The following is a 19,979-nucleotide window of genomic DNA, read 5'->3' as shown; positions in this document are numbered from 1 at the left end:
GATTTAATGAAAATGCAACAAGAATTTGATCTAGGTGAAGTGCTGGACCAAAACCTTAAGTGGAAATGGGGTTTTTGCTTGAACGACACCTGAACTTCAGAAGGGATTGGGAATGAGACGCATGGGAATATGGGGGATAGGCTGATAGATGATAAAGTACACAATCAAGTTGAATATTAAGGTAGAGTCAAAAGGAAATAGATTTAATGCTTCAAATTATATTGCTTGCTACAATTTGTGCTTTCATAGATTATTTGTGATGTAGTTGACGTGTTCATGTGTGGGTGTTCGGAATTTTGCTACCAAATGTGTATGTAGTTAAGACCTTTTGTACCTCCAAGGAAGGATTTTCTCTCTCATATGTGGCATCTTCTAATTGATTTGTGGTGACACGGATATCTACTTGATTGGCAAGCTCTAATGAGACTATGAGAGTCCATCAATTGCAAACGTCTATATTAACAACTTATGATACACAAAAATTGAATGAACAGGGGTCTTGAAAATATTGAAAGACAACAATAATATACGAGAAGTCACGACATTCCTGTGTGAAGTTCTCATAATAGGTTTGTGAAGTCGTGACATTATCAAAGCGATATACTGGAACACCCAAACAAGTGCTCTAAACATTGTGCAAGATGAACTTCTACTCTTAGGAGTATTACATGAAAGAGCCATATAACTTACATATTCTCCATCAAACCACACAAAAATTGATTTATCCAAGTGAGTAGTGTTGGTGTCTCAGCGTCAAGACATGAACTATAACCAAGTTGGTGTTATTTGATTGAATTAATGATCATTCACCAAGAATTCTATCATGTGAAAGTGCTAGCTTGAATGACAACTCAACTTCAAAAGTGCTTCGGAAGGGAACACGTGCTAGATTGCTAGAGTACGCATTGAAGCATAGAACACACTTGATCTTAATAAATACATAAATGCGTGGTTTTCTAATAGAAGAAAGTTCAATCTGCTCTGTGTTTCCCACGTGGCACATGAGAAGAAAACATGGTTTTGGAGTCTAACTATATAACTATAAGAGAAAACTTTATTTTTTTCAAAGAGTTGTACGTATATTGTTTTATTTAATAGAAGTATTATTTTAGTACATAAACAATGTTCGGATATTGGAATTTTAATATGCAAAATACCTAAAAGATCTCGGGCGTATGCCCGGGTCCAAAATCTAGTGCACTACTATTAAAAAAATTAAATCAGCAAATACTCTCTTTAGATATCATCCACTTTAGTACCCTTAGAGGTCTAGCTGGAGCCTGGAGGTTTAGCTTAATTTTGCCGCAGTCGGCAAACAGAGGAAAGCTAGCCAACTATGCTAAAAGGTTTACATACATATACACTAGCGAAACCTACTGCACCATTCAAAATGTCAGAAAGAACTCAGCTAAGAAGATGTATAATTATTTGATCGACATACATTCCTTTCAACTGTGACAGGTATAGTACTTACAAACGAACAAGTACTAATTAAATAGAATATAGATCTTCAGGCTAGTGCAGCCTTTGTCTATTTACTTAATGGATGTATACTTTAGGAAGCTGATTTGAGGAAATGGCAGATGCATCCACGTCGTCCCATCCATAGATGGAAGTGATCCCAGATTTAAATCTTTTGTGACACGGAATAGGGAATCTATATCTCATGGTACATTTGGCATTTGTTTCCTAAATTAACACCGACGACATTAACTGCAAAATTTTATCATTATTGCATGAGAGATAATATCAAGGCATGCAAAAAAGTTTCAGAGGTAGAGACTAGAATGCAATGTGGACATCTCTAAATGGTATTTCTGGATACAAAGGGAAGACAATTTGCAATTTTGTTAAGACAATAAATCTCTTAATTACCACCTCGTAATCACTATATCTAGCCTCTCTTCAATTCCCAGGTCCCTTCCTTCCTCAGAGTTAGCTGTGGTAGCAGATGGATGCTATAGAGTCTGTCCATGAGACACAGTCTTTGAATAGAAATGGAACGATGGTATAGGACATACGTCTCTCTATCTCACTCTCTCAGCAATTTCTTTTCAGTTTTCTTTTTTTCTTGATGCTTTTTAGCTCTAGAGACTTGAGATGCAGGTCTTTGATTGTCTGTGGCAGTTTCTTCCTCTCTTTCAACCCTTTTAGGAAGACTTGCAGAGGAAACCCAAGAACCTGGCCTACCCATTGCTTCCTTCCATGCAGATGTTCAAATCTAGTAGCTACCCTGCTGACTGACACAAAAATGAATCTGTGAAGTCATCAATCCAAAACTGAGGAGGAGGGGAGGTTATGATATATTGAATTAAATTGTTTCCATATCTTAGTGAACTGAGAGGACTAATTCCAATGAATGAAAATACAAAAATATCAAATTTCATATTAGATGAAGAAGTTTATTGTGAAGTAGTTTTGTTTACCTATTGAAAAAAAAAATGACTAGGTATAAAAACTTATACTTCCAGACTGGATGACTTAGATGAAAAATCCCTTTCTGTTTAGTCGATACATTGTGTTACTTCTTTTATTGCCTATTGTTTAATTTTTTTTTTCATTCAATTGAGATTTGAGAGCAATTAAGTACATATAAATAATTTCGTTGTTGCAGACTTACTATCCAGAAATTAAATTTCGCACCAAAATACCATAAAAGTGTGTTTGATCGATTGCTAGAAAATTTATTTGCTAGTAAAAATTTCTAGTAGCTGTATTTTTTCAGGAAAGAGCTCGGTCTTCCAACAAGAATCATCCCCCCCTCCCCCCCCTGCATAGAATGTATTTTCAGCATTTTTTTTTTTTTTTGCCATATTTTGGTAAACATTACTAAAATGATCTTAATAAGCTTGCAGTATGTGTAATACTATAGTTGCATGAAACTTGTTCAGTTAAAGGATGGAAATGAAAGAAACAACTCGGAGCACACAAAAGATGGTTCTACTGATTGTCTTGGAAGGCCTGCAGCTAGAGCAAAAACTGGAGGATGGACATCTGGGATGCTTTTACTAGGTATCTTTCGATGAGCTAATTTATGTATCCCCATTATCAAAGTTCTGTAGTGCATGCTTCTCTCCGCTAATGTCTTTTCCTTGTGTATTTGTGTGGGTGTGTAACTCTTGTAAGTTCCATGTATAGGTTATTAAGTCAATGACATTCTCTCATACTTTATGTAATGCATTTTTTTCCAAGGAAAAAAAACCCACAAACTAGTATCTAATTCCTTATTATCATCATCATCACATATATTTTTGCAGTGAATCAAGGATTAGGTGCTCTGGCATTTGTTGGAGTGGAGGTAAACTTGGTTCTTTTCTCAACAAGGGTATTAAAGCAAACCAATGCAGAGGCAGCAAACACCTTTAGTAGGTGGATGGGGACAGTTAGTTTATTCTCCCTGATAGGTGCCTTTCTTAGTGACTCTTACTTGGGGAGATACACGACTTGTGTTATATTCCAGGTCATCTTTTTATTGGTAAGCACTATATATATCACATTCTGATGCCTGGTACATTCATTTTAATCATAAACGAAATTAAAGCAGTTATAAGTTAACTTATTTATGTCTGTTACTGCGCACCCTTTTGAAAATGATGCTAATGTATGATTCCACTTGATGAAAAATGCATTCTGTAAATGATTCTTCCTTTAAAACCTACGTTAGGCGATGACTGTTGCATCCGTATTGGCATGCATATATGATTGTGTTACATCAGATTGTAAATATACATTTAATCTTGGTCATCCATGCATATTGTCGAGACTATATACTGATTAGAAGTTTCCGTTAGTTTACTCCTTCGCTCAGTTCTTTGATTCTAAATAGAAGGATAATTTTCTTCATTCTACATATTATTAGTACTAGACTCAATTAGATCACCTAATCTGATGTTCATAACCACAAATCTAAACCAAAAGCACAGCTCTTATACGCGAGTAATCACAGTATGATTGTTCAGTCAAATTTAGTAACATCATTATGTTGATTAAAGAATATCAGAGGAATGTAAATTGGTAGGATATTGTAGGGTGTTCATTTAAATGTATGTTGAGAACATGCCCTGTTTGATCTTTGCAGGGCATGGTATTGCTGACGGTGTCAACGCATTTCTCCCTACTAACACCACATGGTTGTGGGAAAGTAGATTTCGTGTGTGATTCGCAGTCATCATTAGATATGGCAGTATTCTATATGTCAATTTACTTGATCGCTCTAGGAAACGGAGGATATGAACCATCTCTAGCCACACTTGGAGCAGATCAATTTGACGAGGAGGATGAAACAGAGAAGAGATCTAAAGCTTCATTCTTCAGTTATTTTTATGTGGCACTGAATCTTGGTTCAATGTTTTCAGAGACAGCACTGGCATACTTTCAGAATTTAGGAAAATGGGTTATGGGGTTCTGGATATCTACAGGTTGTGGTCTTATTGGTCTTACTGTTTTTCTAAGTGGATCCTTGAGGTATAGGCACTTTAAGCCCTGTGGTAATCCTATCTCTAGGTTCTCTCAGGTGATGTGTGCTTGTTTTAGAAAACTGAAACTTGAGGTTCCTCCGGATGGAGAAGGACTCTATGAAGTACAAGGAAACATAGGTGCAGCCAGTGGTGCAAGGAAGATAAACCACACTAATGACTTCAGGTATGTATGTAACAATTCTCAGATATGATATTGCTACTGTGTTGCCTTATTTAATGTTTTTGAGGATTTCGATCTTCCTTTTCTTTATTTAATTTTATAAAGTTCTTGCCTACTATATATATATGGTTCAAGTGTACTGTATACACATTACGCAACAGTATACGATGTTTATCCATAGTTAGAATTACCTATGTTTCTTGTGGATTTATGTGTTTTTTCTTTATCCACTAATGAAAGAATGATCAAACTACAATCATTGTCACTTAATTATTACAACTCTTTGTGTTTTGGATATTGGTCGATTTTTTTTTATTATATAGTTATTATAACTCTTTTAAGCAGGTTCCTTGATCGGGCGGCTATTCTATCACCTAAAGACACGGTCGTGATGACAAATAGTACCAATATTTTCGATCCATGGTCGCTTTGCACAGTCACACAGGTTGAAGAAGTGAAATGCGTGCTGAGATTGATACCTATATGGATCTGTTCCATCTTCTACTTTCTGGGTTTCATACAAATGATTTCTCTCTTTGTTGAACAAGGAGCAGCAATGCATACAAGAATAAATTCCTTCCACATTCCTCCAGCTAGCATGACTGTCTTTGACATCGTTAGCATATCAACATTCATCGTTTTCTATGACCAGATCATTCGCCCATACTACAGGAAAGTAACCAGAAATAATAATCCCAAGGGACTAAGTGAGCTGCAGAGAATGGGGATTGGACTTGTGTTTGCAATTGTGGCTATGATAGCAGCAGGTGTAGTAGAGCAACAAAGGCGGAAATATGCTATTGAAGGTGGCGAAGAACTTAGTTCCCTCAGTATCTTTTGGCAAGTTCCTCAATATATAATTCTTGGAGTATCAGAAGCATTCATGTATGTTGCACAGTTAGAATTCTTTGCTGCACAAATACCAGATGCATTAAAAAGCTTGGGAGTTGGTTTGAGCATGTCATCAACCGCCATAGGGAGTTATCTGACAAGCATGCTTCTATCAGCGGTAATGGAGATCACGACCAAAAATGGGAGTCCAGGGTGGATACCTCCAAATCTAAATGATGGTTGCATGGAAAGGTTTTTCTTTCTCTTAGCTGGCATAATGGCGATTAATCTTTTGGCATTCACCTACTATGCTAAGCGTTTTAAGTCTACAACCTTCGAGAAGAGAGAGGATCATACCAAAGAAGCAGAGACAACATTGGCTTGATATTCATCTGAAGCTTTTAATTTAGTTATTTAGTATTCTGTTTTTTTTCTCTTTTAATTTCCATGAACTTAGATTCAGCTCACTTGTAGGAGACATCAATTGTACTGGTATAAATTAAATAAGCTACAGACATATGTCACGACACTCTAGTTAGTCGTCCATGAAAAGTTTTTTATCCCATACATCTCTTCGATCTTCTCTTTTTGTTTTTCAGTTTCGTTCAGATTTTACAGTAAGTTCTAGGTACACCTACATGTATATTCAGTGAAGTAATATATAAGAAGAGTATATAACCATCTTCTTCTTCTTCTAATTAGCATTTAAAAAAAAAAGAAAGATACTTTGATAAAGCAGTAATAAATATTACCTGCATCTGCATTAGCCATTTAGCCTACGCCAACTCCAGACCTCCAGTATGTTGATCGAAGACTTGAATCTGATATTTTTTTTCTGCCGCCTATGCATCAATATTTTTTCTCCATCATAGGCGGGTGCAAAATAAAAAAATATTGGTATAGAAATATATATCCATACGTAGGTTTATTTTGTTCCTAGTTTATCCCCATTTTGCCCACACTCATTTTGACACCTTATAAAAACAGTTAATTCACCTTGCGTGTCAACCAACCAACGCTCGAATTTCCCGCGAAAAACTTGACCATCTCATTCTCTCTTTCTTGACTCTGAATGGCAAGAAGAAGAAGAAAGACCAATTAAACACCACCATCCTCGTTTCTCATTTCAATGTCTTCACAAAACCCTATTTCTAATTCTAATCCCAACAACACAGATCACAATGCAAATCTCAACGGTCAAAACTCGAACTCACCCAAAAAACCACCTGATATTCCAAAAGCACCAACAAATAAATCCAAGCTCAGAAAAATCCCACCAATCCCACACCGTCGAACCAACACTGGAGAAGAAGGAGAATACGAAGACGAAGACGATGACGATGACGTGGACGAAGACGAAGAAGAAGAAGAAGAGTCTTCGATACTTGTGGCTTCGTCTCTTGGTCTTAATAATATCCGAACTAAAAACGGAGAATTTGCGCCAACCCGGTCGAGATTTTATACTCCTATTAATGCAGTTGTGGTTAAAGAGAATGATAAGATTGATGATCGGCCCAAACCAAGTCATAATCGCCCCGAACCAGAACGTAAGTCTTTCCTTAAATTTTAGATAACTTATTACTCTCGAGTATATTGATTTATGTGATATTCTATTTAGGGAAAAAGCATCAGTGGGCTCAAACGAAATCTTTAAGAACGTATTCTACACAAATTCCAGAGTTTCAGGTTTCATTTTATTTTATGTTTTGGCTTGTTATTGAGATTGATCAAGTTTTAAATCTTTGTTATGTTTTGTGTTTCTAGGGGCATAATTTAAATTTTGATCCTACAAAGGAAATGCAGTCACCACGTTTCCAAGCTATTTTACGGGTTACTAGTGGTAGAAGGAAGAGATCTCCAGCTGGTGTGAAGAGTTTCTCTCATGAATTGAATTCTAAAGGAGTTAAGCCTTTTCCATATTGGAAGTCTCGGGCATTAGGGCATCCGGGGGTATGTCTTTGTTTTCTTTGTTAGGTACATTAATGATTTGTAGTTTGTTATGGTTGATATTGTTCTTCAACACTTGAACCTTTTTAGGAAATTACGACAGCTATTAGGGAAAGATTTGAACGGTTAAAGGAAGACGTTAATTCGGATTTAACTACTTTTGCGGGGGATTTAGTGAGTATGCTGGAAAAGAGTGTAGAAGAACACCCCGATTGGAAAGAAACTTTGGAGGATTTGTTGGTTGTTTCTAGGCAGTGTGCTGTTATGTCACCTAGTGAGTTTTGGACAAAGTGTGAAGGCATTGTTCAGAATCTAGATGATCGTCGTCAAGAGCTTCCGACCGGAACACTAAAACAATCTCATACGCGGGTACTTTTTATCCTCACCCGCTGCACTCGTCTTCTGCAGTTTCAAAAGGAGGGTCTTTTTGAGGATGAGAACATACTTGGACATCATCAACTTAGTGACCTTGGGGTCTATAATGAACAAGTGTTGAAAGGTGCGCGTCTGAGTCTCAAAAACACGAGTGGGAAGGAACTGATTGAGAAGCACACTATTAAGCCTATTGTTGTGGGAAAAAGCAGTTCAGACCAAATTGACTTCCATGATCAATCTCCAAATAGCAGTTCTGAATCTGCGGATACTGGCACTGGAAAAAGTGCTGATTCAAGCAGGGATCGGATATCATCTTGGAAGAAACTCCCTCCTCCTGAAAAAAACCAGAAGAAAGACTCGGATGAGAATGACACCCCATCTAAAGAAAAATTGGATTCTTTGCGGCTTGAAGAAATGAATAGAGATAGCAAAGAGAATAACGAGGGACTTGTTGAAAGCTCAGATGCTCCCTCAAATGCAAAAAGAGTTACCTGGGGCTTCTGGGGAGATCAGCAAACTGTAAGCCATGAGGATTCAATGATATGTCGGATATGTGAGTTTGAAATACCGACGGTGCATATGGAAGATCACTCTAGAATCTGTACCATTGCTGATAGATGTGATTTGAAAGGGTTAACGGTAAACGAACGGCTAGAAAGAGTTTCTGAAACTCTAGTTAAGATATTGGAAGCTTGCACAACCAAAGGTTCATATACTCCAAAAGGAAGTCCCTTAGTTACTAGAGTATGTACTTCAAGTCTGACTGAAGATCCCGATCTATCTCCTATGCAAAATAGTTTATTTTGTGGATGTCTTCAAGACGTGGTCGGGGGTGTTCCAGAACCTGATAATGCTTCTATTATGGATGATCTAAAGAATTCAACCGACATATCATCCCATACTCATTCTGTTATGATGTCCGATCAAGGTTTGACAACGTCATCAGCTGGAAACTCAACCCAATCTCCACCTATGACCCCAAGGACCAGCAATATTGAGTTGTTACTAAATGGAAATAATACAATTTCAGAGCTTGAAAATACTCAACAGGTATGGTCCTATCTCAGAGCATTCTTCTGTTTTTCTATTCTTACAAAAACCTTTCATATGAACCTAAATATAATTCTTCAATCAAGCTTGGTTTAAACTTTTCATGGAAACACAAATATTTTAAGCCTGTCAATCTGTTTATTTCTATTGGATGGGTCTCATATCAGAAAGTTAGAGTTTTAGAACAATGAGGATCCGTAGGAAGCAGTCCAATGTAAGCCCCCTATCTTAACTTCACCATAATAGTACTCATTTACTCAATAATTTAATAAAAAAGGACTACCTCTTCTATTAAACTGACTAACTCAACAAGGTTTTTTATGTTAGTGAGGAATAAAGGAACACACACACAGGGGAGCGATAGAGTCACTCTCTTTAGTACACTCTACACCCCCATACAACAGTATTCCCCCTCTGCGCCCATTAATTCTCCAGTGTTGTTTGAGAATCTATCTTTTGCTGCAGTATGGTTTCTCACATTTTAAGCTGTTGATTCATACAAGGTCATAAGAGAGAAGATACGGAGAAAGGGTGTGGTGAGGCAACATTTCTAAATTTAAATAAAGAATATACACCTCAGTTTATTAGGATACTATAGTAGAATGAGAATTCTTATTTCTTATAGTTTTTTATATAACCGAATACAACTAGTCTTAGGGCTCAAGGAATGGAGCAGAAATCATGCAAACCACCTTTTATAGAAGTCTCAATTAATTAGCCTGAAGATTAACAAGAATCATAAGAATCCCTTTACAGGTCAACCTTTCTTATGCAGTGTCAACCGAAAAGAGGAGAAAATTCATTATAGTATCATTGATAATATAAGCATCTATTGTAAAAAGTTACAGTTGGTTCAAAGCAAGTGATACCAAAAGACATGAGTCAATGACAGTTTTGAATGAGGGAAACAAATTGTATAAGGAATGAAATCTGATACTTCTAAGAAGAAAAGGAATCACTACTAAATTCCTAAACTTTTATGCTTGTACTTGTCAAACTTCCTGTTTCCTCATTCAGTATTCTTGTCTAAATATAAATCTAGTTTCTCTTTCTTGTTTGGTTGCTTTCGTTTATAAGGTTTTGTAGGAAATTATTCTTCCATTTCAATGCTTTTCTTGTGCTTAAAGATTTGCATATTTACTTATTAGTTTGTCCTTTCTCTTATCTTGTACCTGCTTTCGCAATTTCTATGTGCTTTTTTCTTCTATTTATACTATCTTGGAGTCTGTTTTTTGATAGATTCTTTTAATGACAGATACAAAAATTAGTAGATATTGCACGTTGTGTTTCAAATATAAACACAAGTGATTACAGTACCTTGGAGCAATTGGTTGATCGTCTAGAAGACTTGAACAATGCTATCCAAGATAGGAAGCTGGACGCCCTTATTGTCGAGACATTTGGAAAACGGATAGAAAAATTATTGCAGTAAGTATAAAACTGAATCCTTAACCATTTTACCTTGACCATAAAACATTTGAATCATATTGGTTATATTCCCCGTGAAATCGTGAATCTGCTGAACAAGTGTCATTACTTGTTTTACCTAGACATGATTTTCAGTATGTCGAATACTTTTCTGCAACTTCTGTTTCAATTCTTGGGAGTCATTTTGTAAGTTCTTAAATGCTACAGGGAAAAATATGTACATCTCTGTGGGCAGATAGACGATGAAAAGTTAGATTCATCAAATTGCATGGTGGATGGTGATAGTTCGAATGAAGATGACACGGTTCGAAGCCTGCGAGCAAGTCCAATCAATGCTAATGGAAAGGACCGTACATCCATAGAAGACTTTGAAATAATAAAACCAATCAGCCGAGGAGCATTTGGACGTGTTTTCCTTGCAAGGAAAAGAGCAACTGGTGATCTATTTGCTATAAAGGTACGATCTGCATGCATTGAAGGTGATGGTATCTTACAAGTTGAAATTTACAAACTTTTGTGGCATTGATCTCATTACGGATTTTAGGCAAACGTGTGGGGATCTTAACCATCTTTAACCTGGTTACTAGTTCTTGCAACTTATGATCAAGTCCTTGTTTCTATGTTGTAGCTGAAATTTTACATCTACATCTTATGATTTTCTTGGTTTCACAACAAATTTCATATTTACATGATAATGGATTTTTTATATATTCTGTTATAAAAAAATTATTGGGAGTATCTTCTTGATCATTATAAGGATTAATGTCAAGGATGGAAACTTTTATAAATGAACACAAGAATGAATGAACAAGAGTGAAGAGATAATCATAAAATGAGTAGATAAAAAAACTCGCATGGAGTTTGTACAAGAAGGTCAGAATCATTACACTACATGGCAATGAGAACATTTGAGGTTCAGTCAATAAATACATGGTACATTATGCATGGAAACAATCAATTTCACATTGTATTATCTCTTTTAAGCTAAAATACAGTTCAAATGAATTGTGTTATGCGGCATTTATGCATCAGTATGTTATTGGTATATTATACTTTACATTTTTAGGTATGGATTTATTAGTGGTACGTCCCCTGAATAGAGACGAGTACTGCTTATTTGATTTTATGGTTAGAATACATATATTAATCCATATATGGTGTTGCATGGCTTTCCTCTTTGAGTATTAGTAGTGAACCTTTTGCTAACTAAATGTACAATATTGTGAAAAAGTGCAGGTTCTGAAAAAGGCTGACATGATTCGTAAAAATGCAGTTGAGAGCATTTTGGCTGAGCGAAACATTTTGATAACACTTCGAAATCCTTTTGTAGTGAGCAGGGCTCTCAACTTGTGTCTTTTTCCAGGACAGATCAGATGTGTAACTTCTGTCTAACGTTCTTCTGATTCCCACTTGAACAGGTCCGATTTTTCTACTCGTTCACATGCAGGGACAATCTTTATTTGGTTATGGAGTATTTAAATGGGGGAGATCTTTATTCCCTGTTGAGAAACTTAGGTTGCTTGGATGAAGATATGGCACGTGTATATATAGCAGAAGTTGTAAGGACATATTACTTCCCCATTTTAGCCTCAATAACTAAATGCTTGGTTCTATTAATGTTTTATAGATAAATATCAGCTAATATACATGTTTGTTGATTTTATTGTCAGGTTCTTGCTTTAGAATATTTACATTCCTTGAATGTGATTCATAGAGACCTAAAGCCAGACAACTTGTTGATTGCTCATAATGGTCATCTCAAGGTCAACTTCTTGCTAACCAGTACTAATATGCCTATTAATTTCCCTACTTTACTGCAGTCATAATTTTGGGAACAAACTGAAGTTGCTTCAGAGCTTCTTGTTACCTTTATTTTCTTTCTATTGATACTTATTATTTCAGTTTTTGGTGATGAGAGAAAGAAGGTCATTCTGCCATTGAAATTTTTAGTTGATGCACTAAGTTATTGTTTAATATGAACTTTTTTTGAACTTTTATGAGATAAATCTATGGTAGTAATGTAGTATCTCTACGTTTTCAAATATTTCTTGAACACTTGGAACTTCAACTTGTTCCAGACGCATGGAAAAATTTCTAATCCATCCAAACTTGGTTGTATTGAATTTTGATGTGTCTTATTCTTATATGCGTATGTTACATATGGTCTTCTTGCTCTCTGTTTTTTTCTGAGTTTTTCCAAATTATATGATTCCCAATATTTTAAATATCAAATATTCAGGCTAAAGAAAGAAGTATCCAGAAACTTTCAGCATCTAATGACAAGGTTTAACATGAGTATTAGAAAGTTCGTAACAGTAAAAAAATTATATATATTTATTTGAACAGAAACTCTGGAACAGAAATGCTTCACATGCCTCGGCACTTCAGAAATTCTGTACACCAGCTCCTTAAATTTGATGACCAGAAGTAGCGTGCTGCATGTACTAGTATACCGGACTCAATGATATATATAAAAAGATTTCCTAAGGAAATTCCTAGTCTTATTTCTTCGATACTGGTATAGAACTGTTTTGTAGTTTCTGATTCTTGTCTATAGTTGCTCATTTTTGTCACTGCTCACAATTTTTCTAATCCTTTTTGTTACAGTTGACAGATTTCGGGCTTTCAAAGGTGGGCCTCATTGACAGCACCGATGATCTATCGGGTCCATCAGTCAGCAGCACTGGTTTTGTAGGAGACGAAGGACTAAAAAATGCAGAACAACAAACACAGAAACGGGAACAGCGCCAGAAGCAATCAGCTGTTGGTACACCAGATTATTTGGCACCTGAGATACTTCTAGGAATGGGACACGGTATTTACTCATCAATGTTGATAGGAAATCACAAAGTTTTCTCATGTATTCTTTTCTTATAGACTCTTTCTGCTTCTTCTACTGTCCATTTTTGTAGGTGCAACTGCTGATTGGTGGTCTGTAGGTGTAATTCTTTTTGAGCTGCTTGTGGGTATTCCACCATTCAATGCAGAGCATCCACAGGCAGGTCATCTAATCCCACTTTTTATAGCAAAGGGACTTCTAGAGAACAACTTAAAATTTTACTTATTTTAGATTTCCACATTCACAGTTTACAGTTTACAGTTCAAATTATTTTCTTTTTTGTTTTTATTCGGTTTTTCGTTTCGTTTTTTGTTTTTCCGTGTTATGAGCCTTTTATATTGATCAATGAGATAATAACAATTGGTTCAAGGAAATAGATTCAAACTCTCAAAGTTATGGATATACGGCTCTGTACCATGTTGAGATTCCCATCGGTCTAAAAGCCGGAATTGATGGAGAGAGGCACAAATGCACAATAGTGTAGAATAAAGGGACTGTTGGTAAAAACACACAACACCACATATACAGGTGCAAACACACACCATAAAAATTGGATATACTTGTTGGCCAGCAATGACTAGTAACTGGGGTGTCCATTGTCCAAGCGTTTCCGCCGAGCGAGCTTGCTATTAAAGTTTTTCCATACAAGCTAGACACAAATGTGGAGCGGGCTAAGCTGATACGTTGACTTATATCTTTTGCTCCAATACTTACTTTTTTTGCTACATTTTCTTTCAAGGTCTGCATAGTATTGTTCTTGTTTTATTTGTTTGTCTGTTCATTTATTTATTTTTTAAAACACCTAACTGGGAGGCTTTACTGTAGTATCCCTAGATAACTTACTAAAAATGATTTACTCCACAGTATGATATGTGTTATATGATTGCATTAAGACTCTAATAGTGGTTCTGTCATAGTAATAACTATGAGATCTATTCTGTTTTGCAGCAAATTTTTGATAATATAATGAATAGGGATATACCATGGCCACGGGTACCGGAGGAGATGAGCTGTGAATCGTATGACTTGATTAACAAGTAAGGCATGAGGTATATCATGTATCATATTAAATAGATGAATTTGATTTACGAAAAACAATGAAGAGGGCAAATATAGATCTCAAAAGATCGTGTATCACTGCACTTCTGAATGATTTTGTAGAGGCTTCAGAGTAGCATGTAATTTGCATTGTTACGATTTACTCTATCACTTGAGATTCAACGTTTTTCGTACTAAATTCATGAAAGATAACACCGAGATGAAAGAAACAGAACACAGATATTTCTGAGGAGAACCTTGGCATAAGGAACCATGGAGTGATAATTTTCTAAAGTGAATAATCTACATTGCAATTATTTCATTACTTAATTATGTTTTTTCTGCTACTTAAGCTCATATCGAATCCGGCATTTTATGGACACACAGCAAACATGTATATGTAAGATCATGATGATTAGACTCATAACAGTATCTCTCACATATTATACAGGTTGTTGGACCAGATATATTCAGAATGGACTTATTTTTACCAGTTAAAAAGGGGTTGGTTTTTCGTGAGAATGATCCCTCTCTGTCTAGAAAATTATTACAAATATGAGCCCATTTGACTTCCATTAAACATTGTCATCATAGTTGATGGTGAAATTGGGTCTATACTGGGCCATTTTTCTTTACTCCAGCATTATAGTAAGGTAGTCATTTTCTTCTCCTTTTGGGGATGGTGTTCGTGGTGAAGAGATCATCTTCAGTGGAGTAGCTCATCCTGAAATTTTTGTCTGGGTGAAATGGTCTATCTAACGGCGTGATTCAATTTTACGACTATAATAAACTGAAAAGCATGTTGGATTTTTTTCGTTTATACGGAAAATACTCAAATCATTATATCTGAACATATCCTTTCTACTGCTTATTTCTTTTGTGACATTTTGTTCTTTGGTATTCAACCATTCTGCATTTCTAACATATAACTGGCATTCTTACTGCTTCTTTTTGTTACATAAATGCGTAATGTTTATCTTCAGAGCATTTCAACTCTTTCGTGACTAGCTACGTTGTCCCTCTCTGATATGATATGATATGATATTGCAGTTTGTTATAAATTTCTATTTTCTGCATTCCTTGCAGGTTGCTGAATCAAAATCCACTTCAAAGACTTGGCGCAACAGGGACAAAAGAGGTGACTTTTGGTTACTTTTGAGTTCTGATGTCATCATAAAAAATGATTTTTTTCAAAAAAACTGTTATATTGGCAGGTAAGGAACCACATATTCTTCAAGGATATCAACTGGGATACACTTGCAAGGCAAAAGGTAATCTGGTTGAGTACTGTCACTATTTTAAATGCATAATTTTAAACTGGAACCAGATCTTGATGGTTTGTTGATGTAACATGAAATCGAATGCATACCATACAAATCGAGGATAACAGTTGAAGGTTCATTAAGAAACTTATAGGTATAGGAGACAGAGCCACTCATTTATACCTTGTTCTAAAAGTTAATTATGTGCAATGCTGATGATCCTTTCAGCTTACCGGATTGACGGATTCCTTATAGTTTTATGTTCCATATAACTGCATATCAATCTCAAAACTTTATCCACACTGAAACTTGAAGATATGTTTTAACATTTCTTATCTCCTACAGGCTGCATTCATTCCAGCAGCGGAATGTGCATATGATACCAGTTACTTTACGAGTCGGTACATATGGAATCCAGAGGAGGGGCACCTTAATGCATCAGCTGGCAACTTTGATGACCTAACAGAAACATATAGTGTATCCTGCAGCAGCTCATGCAGCAACCAACTTGATGAAGATGTATGCAGATGGTTTTGTCAGTCCTCTTATATAAATACTTTAAGTCTTGGTATATCTCTTAATGTCTAATCATTAAAGGCCAATGAAGCAGGGAGATGAATGTGGTAATCTGGCAGAATTTGGAGGTCCCAACCTAGCAGTGAAGTACTCGTTTAGTAACTTCTCGTTCAAGGTAAACCATGCTGTGAATTGAAGTTTCCTTGTAATTTTGTTAATCATGACTAGTAATACATTCCCTAAACCATTTGTCATGTTCACAGAACTTGTCTCAACTGGCTTTGATCAATTATGATTTGCTGGTAAAGACTAATATGGAACCACATAATGCTTCCAAGCCTTCTGATACATGACATTTTGAATAAAGCACACGGTTGCTCAAGCAAGGTAAAGTGTTTTGTGATGGATTTCCATTCCCAACATTCATCACTGAGGTGATGGCCTGAAAGGGGATCCACAAAGAGCCGAAGGCTGGACAAGGAACCCACAGTGAGGCTCTGCTGTGTAAATGCAAGTTATAGTCAAATCCAGTTCCAGCATACCTTGGAAGGCTCTCCAAATTCACAGAGAGACAGAACGCAATACAAATCAGAAAAACAAATATCAACATCAACAACACGTTCTTTTGTTCTTTGTTTACAAAATATCATTTAAATGAAAGCATTTTTCAACTTTAGCCATGTTTTGTATATATGCTATTACGTCAATAGTAAAAAGGAAAAAAAGTTATCCTTCTTCACAAACAATAACGTCATGTAGCCATGCAGTGAGGATTTCCCTTAACATTTATAAGGGCCATGTAATTTGTGGAGGATTCTTAGATTTGAATGAAATATCCTATACTGTCCAACCCATATGTCAAGATAAAGCTCAGATAATTCATCTGACCAAGGTTACTGTTTTCATTGTGAAGGCTATAGGCCAGTCGATAGCCTTCTTTCCTTCATACTAACTCTGTATACTGAATTCGTTTCTCTATCTAACTATTTCTGTTAAATGGTCCAGTGAAGTAGAAAATGCTTTTTCAGAGAGAGTTGTACCTGGCATATATGTATTCTTTTATTCAGATTAACCATTCTTTAACAGATGTGCCTAACCCAGCAGCGCCGTTGCATTCCATTGGTAACATTGTTGAAGGAACGTCCGTTCAGTGGAGACCCGAACATCTCCGGCTGTGGGGAGAGACCACCCACATTTTGAGATGGTGATAGTGCGGTACAATCAGGTAGCAAGGGTCACATTATCCATCCGGACGCAAGTGATCTGGTCTGCGCCATTTGTAGACATATACTGATAATTCCAATGATACTCCAACTGGTTCAATTCAACAAATATTGGTACGTACATATCTCTGGCCTATGGACATTGTAGAGCATATACGAATTAAAGAATAGAAGTGCTAGAACAAATGTGGTAAGAATAAATACAAGCTTGCAAAACACTTTAGAAAAGTAATAGTCCCACATGGAGTTAGGATTTCCACAACTTAGTCGGTTAGTCCTTCTATATTCAGAAGCTATGTACTAAATAAGCTAGATCAAGATACGCAACAAGCCCAAACGTTTATTTACTTAACCATTCCCAGTTTCCCACAAATAAGTGGAGAATTGAAGCCAAGTTTTTGGTTTATCGTTCTCTCTCTCTCATCACACAGGAGACTTGTGTAATTAATGGGTGAAAGGAGTGACCTCCCAAGCAAGAAACGGAAACTTTCTAAGGAAGTTGGTCGTGGAAAACCTACCACTATCTGCACCCTAGACACCAGTGTCGTTGAAGGAAAAAATAGTGATTTCACTAAGCTAGAGTTCAAACCTGATCACGTTAATCATCCATTATGGGTTTGTCCTGATGGTAGAATCATGCTTGAGACTAGCTCTCCGTTGTACAAGCAAGCATCTGATTTCCTACTCACAATCGCAGAACCCGTTTGCAAACAGGGAGCAATGCCCGAGTACAACTTAACTCCTCATTCGCTCTTTGCTGTAATGTCCGTTGGTATTGAAAGTGAAACCATTATCAGTGGTTTGAACAAATTGTGTAAGACAATGTTACCCAAGAAGATTATTGACTTCATCCATGCTTCTACTTCTAATTACGGTAAGGTGAAGCTAGTGTTCAAGAAGAATCGGTATTTTGTACAATCCACTTTTCCAGAGCTGTTGAAGACATTGCTTGGGGACGAAGTCATACTTGGCGCAGTGCTGGGTGTTCCTCATGAGGTGCATAACGGAATTGAGTTGGCAGCTGTAGAGAAAGAAGTGCATTCTTTTGAAATTGATCCCTCTCGGGTCGACACTGTGAAGGAACGTTGTTTACCAAGTAATCTGAACTTTCCAATGTTGGAAGAATACGACTTTAGAAATGATACAGTTAATCCAGATCTCAAAATTGAACTTAAGCCTCAAGTACAGGCACGACCATACCAAGAAGAGAGTCTTAGTAAAATGTTTGGTACTGGGAGAGCGAGATCTGGCATTATTGTACTGCCTTGTGGAGCAGGAAAGTCGCTAGTTGGTGTCTCTGCGGCATGTCGAATACGTAAAAGCTGCCTTTGCCTAGCTACAAGTGCTGTTTCTGTGGACCAATGGACCGAACAGTTCAAGCTTTGGTCTACCATTCGAGAAGATGAAGTATGTCGTTTTACGGCTGATGATAAAGAAGATCTTCACCGTAATGCAGGCATTGTTGTGACCACTTATAACATGGTTGCTTTTGGTGGTATACGATCTAAAGAGTCTGAGAAGCTCATTGAAGAGATAAGAAATAGAGAATGGGGGTTGCTTATCATGGACGAGGTGCATGTGGTTCCTGCACAAGTGTTCCGAAAAGTCATCAGCATAACCAAATCTCATTGCAAACTCGGCCTCACTGCTACACTTGTGAGAGAAGATGATCGTATAAGTGATCTCAACTTCCTTATTGGTCCCAAATTATATGAAACAAATTGGTTGGATCTGGTTAAGTGTGGGTTCATTGCTAATGTTCAATGCACCGAAGTACGGTGTCCACTGACAAAGGAGTTCATGGAGAAGTACTTGAAGAAAGAAAATTCAAAGAAAAAGCATGCACTTTGTGCGATGAATCCGAATAAGTTCAGGGCTTGTGAGTTTCTGATACGGTATCACGAACAACAGCGTGGGCATAAGATTATTGTTTTCTCTGATAATCTTTTTGCATTGACCGAGTATGCGATAAAGCTTCATAAACCTATGATATATGGTGCTACCTGCCACGATGAGAGAAAAATAGTTCTGGATAAATTCAAGAACAGTTCAGATGTTAACACCGTCTTCCTTTCAAAGGTGGGGGATAATTCCATAGATATTCCTGAAGCAAATGTTATAATCCAGATTTCTTCTCATGGTGGTTCAAGACGACAGGAAGCCCAAAGACTGGGACGTATTTTGAGAGCAAAGGGTCGGCCTCAGGGGCAGGTGGCTATAGGGAAAGAAGAGTACAATGCTTTTTTCTACTCCCTTGTATCTACAGATACAGAGGAGATGTACTACTCTACCAAAAGGCAACAATTCTTGGTGGAGCAAGGGTATAGTTTTAAGATCATCACAAACTTACCTCCAGCTGATTCAGGGCCAGATTTGAGCTATAGCAGGCATGACGAGCAAATGGCACTTCTCCGTAAGGTGATGACTGCACGTGATGATAAGGTTGGTTCCGAGCTATTAGAAGATGCAGACGATATAACCAACAGTCAACGCCGGGAAAAAGTCAGAAGTAAGGCTAAGGGTCCATCCAAGCGACATGCTTTGTTCAAAAAGCGATTTACCTAGGGCCTGTACTATGTATGCATTGTATCAACAATTATATCACTAGAAGGAACTTCAGTCCCTGTATTACCTATGTACATAATGTTCTACAAATTTTCTCACTAGAGGAACTTTCATGATGTTGGACCCCAACATTCTCTCTTCAAAGTTGAAGTCAAACTTTATTTATCGTACCTCAGACTCACTATGTTATTCCAGCTGAAATCTCCAAGGACATAACATCATTGCAACTAATGCTACTGTTACTGTGCTGCTTTAATGTGGTAAGGG

General features: G+C 36.8%; 2 protein-coding genes, 1 long non-coding RNA gene and 1 pseudogene across 4 annotated transcripts; 3 read left to right on the top strand and 1 right to left on the bottom strand.

The window, feature by feature from the left end:
• Positions 1-1,709: 1,709 nt before the first annotated feature.
• Positions 1,710-6,398, bottom strand: LOC147513177 (uncharacterized). Its single transcript, XR_015215254.1, has 2 exons — positions 6,222-6,398; positions 1,710-2,240 (listed from the first exon to the last, which is right to left on the bottom strand). It is a non-coding gene; the product is annotated as an uncharacterized LOC147513177 (long non-coding RNA).
• LOC147513178 (protein NRT1/ PTR FAMILY 7.2-like) lies at positions 1,894-6,020 on the top strand. The gene is made up of 5 exons (XM_086596190.1): positions 1,894-2,008; positions 2,892-3,012; positions 3,258-3,475; positions 4,079-4,641; positions 4,984-6,020. The coding sequence occupies exons 1-5, from the start codon at positions 1,952-1,954 to the stop codon at positions 5,852-5,854; spliced, it is 1,830 nt and encodes a 609-aa protein (XP_086452316.1). The 5' UTR covers positions 1,894-1,951; the 3' UTR covers positions 5,855-6,020.
• Positions 6,399-6,405: 7 nt separating the features above from the next.
• On the top strand, positions 6,406-16,774 carry IRE (AGC (cAMP-dependent, cGMP-dependent and protein kinase C) kinase family protein). Of its 2 annotated transcripts, none has more exons than XM_086596189.1 (17): positions 6,406-7,016; positions 7,088-7,155; positions 7,234-7,419; positions 7,507-8,841; positions 10,097-10,269; positions 10,477-10,726; positions 11,506-11,598; positions 11,688-11,828; positions 11,940-12,032; positions 12,877-13,084; positions 13,182-13,267; positions 14,057-14,145; positions 15,233-15,284; positions 15,361-15,417; positions 15,754-15,927; positions 16,019-16,099; positions 16,188-16,774. In XM_086596189.1, the coding sequence occupies exons 1-17, from the start codon at positions 6,599-6,601 to the stop codon at positions 16,275-16,277; spliced, it is 3,594 nt and encodes a 1,197-aa protein (XP_086452315.1). In that variant the 5' UTR covers positions 6,406-6,598; the 3' UTR covers positions 16,278-16,774. The 2 variants fall into 2 exon arrangements, with proteins under 2 accessions (XP_086452315.1, XP_086452314.1); XM_086596188.1 differs by having other exon boundaries at positions 16,016-16,099.
• A 758-nt stretch (positions 16,775-17,532) lies between these two features.
• LOC147513175 (general transcription and DNA repair factor IIH helicase/translocase subunit XPB1 pseudogene) lies at positions 17,533-19,802 on the top strand (annotated as a pseudogene).
• Positions 19,803-19,979: the final 177 nt, after the last annotated feature.

Source organism: Coptis chinensis, chromosome 3 (assembly GCF_015680905.1).
Source record: "Coptis chinensis isolate HL-2020 chromosome 3, ASM1568090v1, whole genome shotgun sequence".
In the NCBI taxonomy this organism is placed as follows: Eukaryota; Viridiplantae; Streptophyta; class Magnoliopsida; order Ranunculales; family Ranunculaceae; genus Coptis; species Coptis chinensis.
The sequence above is the reverse complement of the archived record's forward strand: the minus strand, read 5'-3'. Positions and strand labels throughout refer to the sequence as shown.

What these genes read in the sequence shown, in the direction of transcription:
- LOC147513178 (XM_086596190.1), top strand. Translation starts at nt 1,952, where the DNA reads ATGGATGCTATAGAGTCTGTCCATGAGACACAGTCTTTGAATAGAAAT. An exon ending in TCCAGGTCATCTTTTTATTG is followed by an intron (nt 3,476 to 4,078) that starts GTAAGCACTATA and finishes TGATCTTTGCAG; the next exon opens with GGCATGGTATTGCTGACGGT. An exon ending in AACCACACTAATGACTTCAG is followed by an intron (nt 4,642 to 4,983) that starts GTATGTATGTAA and finishes TCTTTTAAGCAG; the next exon opens with GTTCCTTGATCGGGCGGCTA.
- IRE (XM_086596188.1), top strand. Translation starts at nt 6,599, where the DNA reads ATGTCTTCACAAAACCCTATTTCTAATTCTAATCCCAACAACACAGAT. An exon ending in CACAAATTCCAGAGTTTCAG is followed by an intron (nt 7,156 to 7,233) that starts GTTTCATTTTAT and finishes TTGTGTTTCTAG; the next exon opens with GGGCATAATTTAAATTTTGA. An exon ending in CGGATAGAAAAATTATTGCA is followed by an intron (nt 10,270 to 10,476) that starts GTAAGTATAAAA and finishes TAAATGCTACAG; the next exon opens with GGAAAAATATGTACATCTCT.